Source organism: Branchiostoma floridae, chromosome 5, assembly GCF_000003815.2.
Source record: "Branchiostoma floridae strain S238N-H82 chromosome 5, Bfl_VNyyK, whole genome shotgun sequence".
Classification (NCBI taxonomy): Eukaryota; Metazoa; Chordata; class Leptocardii; order Amphioxiformes; family Branchiostomatidae; genus Branchiostoma; species Branchiostoma floridae.
The window spans coordinates 1951035-1956190 of NC_049983.1; the positions used below are offsets into that span (position 1 = coordinate 1951035).

At 42.8% G+C, this 5156-nt stretch overlaps 1 protein-coding gene across 1 annotated transcript; it reads right to left on the reverse strand.

The window, feature by feature from the left end:
• Positions 1 to 580: 580 nt before the first annotated feature.
• On the reverse strand, positions 581 to 4184 carry LOC118415497 (C-type lectin domain family 4 member E-like). Its single transcript, XM_035820157.1, has 4 exons — positions 3918 to 4184; positions 3100 to 3265; positions 1810 to 2099; positions 581 to 947 (listed from the first exon to the last, which is right to left on the reverse strand). The coding sequence occupies exons 1-4, from the start codon at positions 4182 to 4184 to the stop codon at positions 801 to 803; spliced, it is 870 nt and encodes a 289-aa protein (XP_035676050.1). The 3' UTR covers positions 581 to 800.
• Positions 4185 to 5156: the final 972 nt, after the last annotated feature.

Consider the following 5156-nt stretch of genomic DNA (forward strand, 5'->3'; position numbering starts at 1 on the left):
TTAATTGTGATTCAACTAACGCAAAAAAAAGCTCACACAAAATAGAAGAATATGGATTTACACAACAATTCTAATATTACATGTTACGTTTTCAAAACATGTTGTCCACTTTGTTTCTGTTCAATAGTCCTAGACAATGACTGAATTCCAAAATTCTTTGTACACAACTGTTTTTTTCAACCGACGTTTAAGTGATTAACTGTCACCTTAACGTGTTATTTCTGACTGGTTCAAGTATATTGCAGTAAAGGTGTCGCTGCTTGCAGGTGCAGTCCCAATCGTTTAATGTTTACATATACAATATGATGTTCTCTATCATCCGTAAATAACTTCATCAGGATGGCAAATATTCATATAGTAAGGTTATTCATGCACAACTAAGGAGTACTTACTTCCAACCTTTCGATGTCTATCAGACACCATTACCAGGGTAGAATAACTGGAAACTACTTGTTGATGCTACTTATAGCCGATGTAGGTGGCGCTGCAGCTGCAAGAATGCCGTCCCAAACGTGGTTCTGCTTGTATCCGAACCCCCCCCCCCCCCACGCCCCGTCTCTGTTCATGACTTAGGCTGATTTTCTGATCCAAACTGCCTCCTTAATCCAGTGTGTTCTTCTGTTTTCCTCACTGTCTATGACTCTAGCCCCATCCCAGTCTATTGCATCAGCTAGAAAATCAGCTCCAGTCATGAACAGAGACGAGTGGGGATAGACATGGAAACGTTGGAAATAAGTACTCCTTGGTTGTGCCTAAAGAAGCTTACTATATGAATATGATGTTCTGTCTGATGTTATGTTTCACAGTGGAGACGTTTGACAGATGAAAGGGTGGGCGTAGAAGCAGTCAGCGTCATCCCACATGGGGTAACCCGTGGGTCCTGACCAGTACGAGACGCAAATATTCCAAAAAAATCTAGTGTTACTGGGCTCTCCTGGGTTCCAGCCCTGATGGGAAAGGAAATATTGGTCAATGTCAAGTTACATCAAATCAGATTGGTTTTAGATCGTCTAACGATCATCGTCAGGTGGCAAATGTCAGGGTCACAGTCAATATGATAAAGTAGATGACGTTATATCACGCCATAATGTCGTCATTTTTTATAATCTTTATATTTCTTCTACACTCTTTTCCATTGAAATGTAATGTAATGTAAAAAAATGGCGGGCACTTTTTTTTAAATAAATCGGCTTATTTTTCAGTGAAACCTACCTGTTTGTTTAGGAAAATTCGTCTTTTAACCATAGCCAAAAATGGAAACTTATTATTTTCTTACCCATTGGTTATGTGTTACACGACAGGTAACAAACGTTATTGGTAACGTTTGTTACAACAGTAAACTTTACCCTTTTTCTTCCAAATAATTAACATTATTGGCTACATCAATTAGATATAAGTAAACATCCCGGGGGACATTTATAAGTCGGCAGCATTTACACCAGGTCTGATAGAAAGCTTCGAAATCATTGAACGATGGTAACGTCAGTAACACAAGTCAGGGGTAGGAGGAACCCCTTTACACCCTTGGTCGGAAGTCCTCATAGGAGACGGAAACTCCAAATAACAAGTTACCTGCATCTGCTGGGGCCGTCTTACACGTGGCATGCAGTTCTTGTCCCTATGAGACTTAGTGCGCCAGTAGACGAGAGGATGGAGAAGAACGTGCACGCCCCTCCTTCACCATAAAAAGCCATGTGCAGGTCAGGCAAACAGGTTACCGAACCCACTTGCAAGTGCCTGTTTGGCTGCCCATCTGTCGAAATCGACAGGAGAATCCGAAAAAAGTAAATATTTTGTATTTATACTGACCTGGTAGTCATAAGTGTGCAAGGCAGTCCCGTCAATCCATTGCCAGTCTGTGTAGGTTGTACCTTCCCACAAACCGATCCAGTACTGTCCGTTTCCTCCTTCGGTCATCACCAGCTCTCTCAAGGCTAGGTCAAATTCTCGTGTCTTGGGCATGGCAAGAGTCGCACTCTCCGATAAACAAGCCTGGGTAGCAACATCATGGGACACTCCGTCGGAAGAGAGTCGGACGCAGGTGTCGAGGAGTAGTCTGTAGCCGACTGGGCAGCCGTCGTCAACTATGTTGGTGGCAGCTGGAATATTTCAACATTAATATATAAGTATATATAGACGATATAAGTCTCATGGCGTATAGAAAACCTCTCGCTTTTAGTAGAGTTTAATGACCCACTACCGTGAAATAGAGAACATAAAGTACATCAAAGGCCTAGGTACCAATTCTCAACTTTGGGCCCGGCAGGGTTGCTTTCCAAAGCAAAAAAATATATAAGAGAGGCAACAAAACGCGCAGAACATTAAAATAAAATAGCCAGGAGCATAATCTGTGCACATTCCTAGGTGAACACTTTTAATTTTCGTTTCCGCAAATATCCCGGCCGGGCCCTGTTTAGGACCTGGAACCTAAGCCAAAATTGGACAGAAAAATGTTTCTTAAAACCGCAATCGCAGGTACAGGATAGACTATATAACATTTGAGAGAAAATGTGACGAAGGTTACAATGAACTGACATTTTCGTGGAAATTAATAAGAAATACCGGTGTTGACTTTATCAAAAGCCTAGATATATAGGTAACATGTGACTTTTCCGGAGCAGGGGAAGATGAAAAGCACCCTCCTTCCTTATTTACGTTTTGATATGATTGTGTGTTTTGTGGCTTTGAGCAGAAAGTGGCTTTCCGCTTGTCTGTGAATGCGGGAAGTCTACAACTTATAAGGGCACAACCCGCCGTACGTGTAGATACGTGCTGTCTACGTGCAAAACCTTTGGCGATCTTTTTGGGTCCGTAAGTGGTAAGTACCGCCTCCGTACGAACTCGTAGGGAATCCGACGGATTTTCGAGCTCGCAGACATGCCGTAGAACTTTACGTGCAGGCAAAATTTTGTGTGCCATCGGGCTGAGAATTCGAACCCCATACGTGGCAGTACGGGCGACGCGCCTGCCTTGTACAGCCTGGACTTTTTTTAGAAATACGTGGCGGACGTTGTCTCCCCATTAAACAGGTATAAAACAGGTACGGCGGGTTGTGCCCTTAGCCTGAAAGATATACGGTTACAGAGGTTAAATACGAACCACATTCTTCCATGTAGTATTGTTCCACAGCTCCGTATAAAGACACCTGCACGTCTCTCCAGTCGATGACGTTACCGTACAGACGACAGTTGTTCGCTTCTGCCATCTCATCTAGGTTCAGGACCCAGTTCCACATGTTCAGATTGCAGATGTGGCCCAGATAACCCTGTAAGACAAATAATATAAACTCTAAATGTCATTGACTTTTTTTACCTGTACAAAGGAAATTGGAATTTTAAATAATATTCTGTTTGTAGCCTGTAGTTTACTTTTCGACATGTGGCTTTTTTGCACGTGTAACATAATAATTCTCCTCAAAGACCTGATTTCCATTTACCACAGTATCTAAGGGAGGTCCCTTACAAAAGTTGAATAATAATTCATACCTGAATAAAATGAGGAAAGTCGTGTCAAGTGCCTTTCTCAAGGGCAAAATATTGGTGGCATGACAGTGGGATTTAAATCAGGAAGCACTGAATTAGGGGCCCAAACCCTTACAGTTACCACAGCCAGAAGCCCATACATTTACTATGAAATAATAAAAAAATGCTAACACTTTACTCCAAACACTGAATTAAACTATAGGGAGTTCCACCTTTAAAATTTCGGTTAATCTCCGTCGACTTTGTTCTCAGAATGACCCTTCTATCTCCAGCAGTGACGTCAGGAACACACCATATTTGCAGGAGGGGGCCATAAGTATCAAAATCCAGTGTTGGAAGTTAAGTGTTAGCTTTTTTCTATAATGTATTCTACCAACACATATAAACTTTCATGTTACTATGTGATAAATCTATGAGACTTCAAAACCTAAGCACCTCTCCAAAATCAAAGCCTCCTCCGACCCAGTCCTGATCCTGTCCCAGGATAAACACGCCTCCAGGGTTGACCACGTGGCCGACTCCCAGTCCGTACTGTTCTGTCATACGCTGCCCGTCAGTGAAGAGCCGGACCAGTCCGTTATTCTCCCACGTCAGGCAAACGTGGTGCCAATCAGCGTCGAGAACTCGAAGGTCGATCCAGGGCGAATCCGCGCCGTTGATTGTCACCTTAGCAAGTGGAGTAAACGTGGTGTCGTGTACCATATAACGCTTGCTCACATTTATCCGTGGGTTAACCTATATTCTGTTGATTAAAAACTAGAAATTTTACGTCCAAGGACGGAGGTTCAAATTGCAGTATTTTCAAAATAATGCAACTATTGTCAATATATTTCACCAGCCGTCGACATCCCTCAAATACCCTGTTTTTAAAAACAACGGATAAAGGTTACCCCTCGGGAAAAGGTGAACTAGCGTTACATGGACCGTACCAAGGTCAAATCATAAACTGTATTCTGACCGGGGGGGGGGGGTATCCACGTAAGAAAACCTGTATTGGAGAGACAACTTAGAAAGATCATTTTACCCAACCGCCAAAGCTCAACATCCTCAGAAGTTTCTCAATCCATGCATATATAGCCACCTGGAGAATCAGTCTCATCAAACAAGCATAGAATGCTGGACAGGGAACCAGGTGTTTTGTTAACAAATAAGGAATCATAGAAAAAATCTACACCAAATATTTGCACACATTTCTAAACAGAGACGAGGGCGCTTTAGACTTTCGGCAACAGTGAATAGTCCACTGTAAATTGTCCGTCGACAAAGACCATCAGTAGAAAATTTGGGTTAGCCCAATATTTTTTGTTGATAATTACAGTCCAACTTAATACAGCATATTCAACATCATGTATTATAAAGCTAAAGGCACAACCCTCCGTACGTGCAATGTGTCTGTAGTTTTTATATGGGGGGTGAGACCATGTCCGCCACGTATTTCTGAAAACGTTCAAGCTGTAGAAGGCAGGCGCGTCGCCCGTAAGGGCACGCACGGGGGTAGGTAGGTTGCGGCGAATCCGAAGCCTGATGGTACACATAGTTTTGCCTACACGTAAAGCTCTACGGCGTGTCTGCGTGTTTCAATATTTCCTACAAGTTCGTACGGAGGCGGTATCTAACACTTACGGATTCCAAAAGATTGCCCACGTTTTGGCACGCAGACAGGACGTATTTGCA

Bases quoted from the DNA above. Each gene is read 5' to 3' on its own strand.
- LOC118415497 (XM_035820157.1), bottom strand. From the start codon at position 4,184: ATGGTACACGACACCACGTTTACTCCACTTGCTAAGGTGACAATCAAC. The intron at 2,100-3,099 runs GTTCGTATTTAA...GAAATATTCCAG, and splicing joins ATACTACATGGAAGAATGTG to CTGCCACCAACATAGTTGAC. The intron at 948-1,809 runs GTCAGTATAAAT...CTTTCCCATCAG, and splicing joins TGCACACTTATGACTACCAG to GGCTGGAACCCAGGAGAGCC.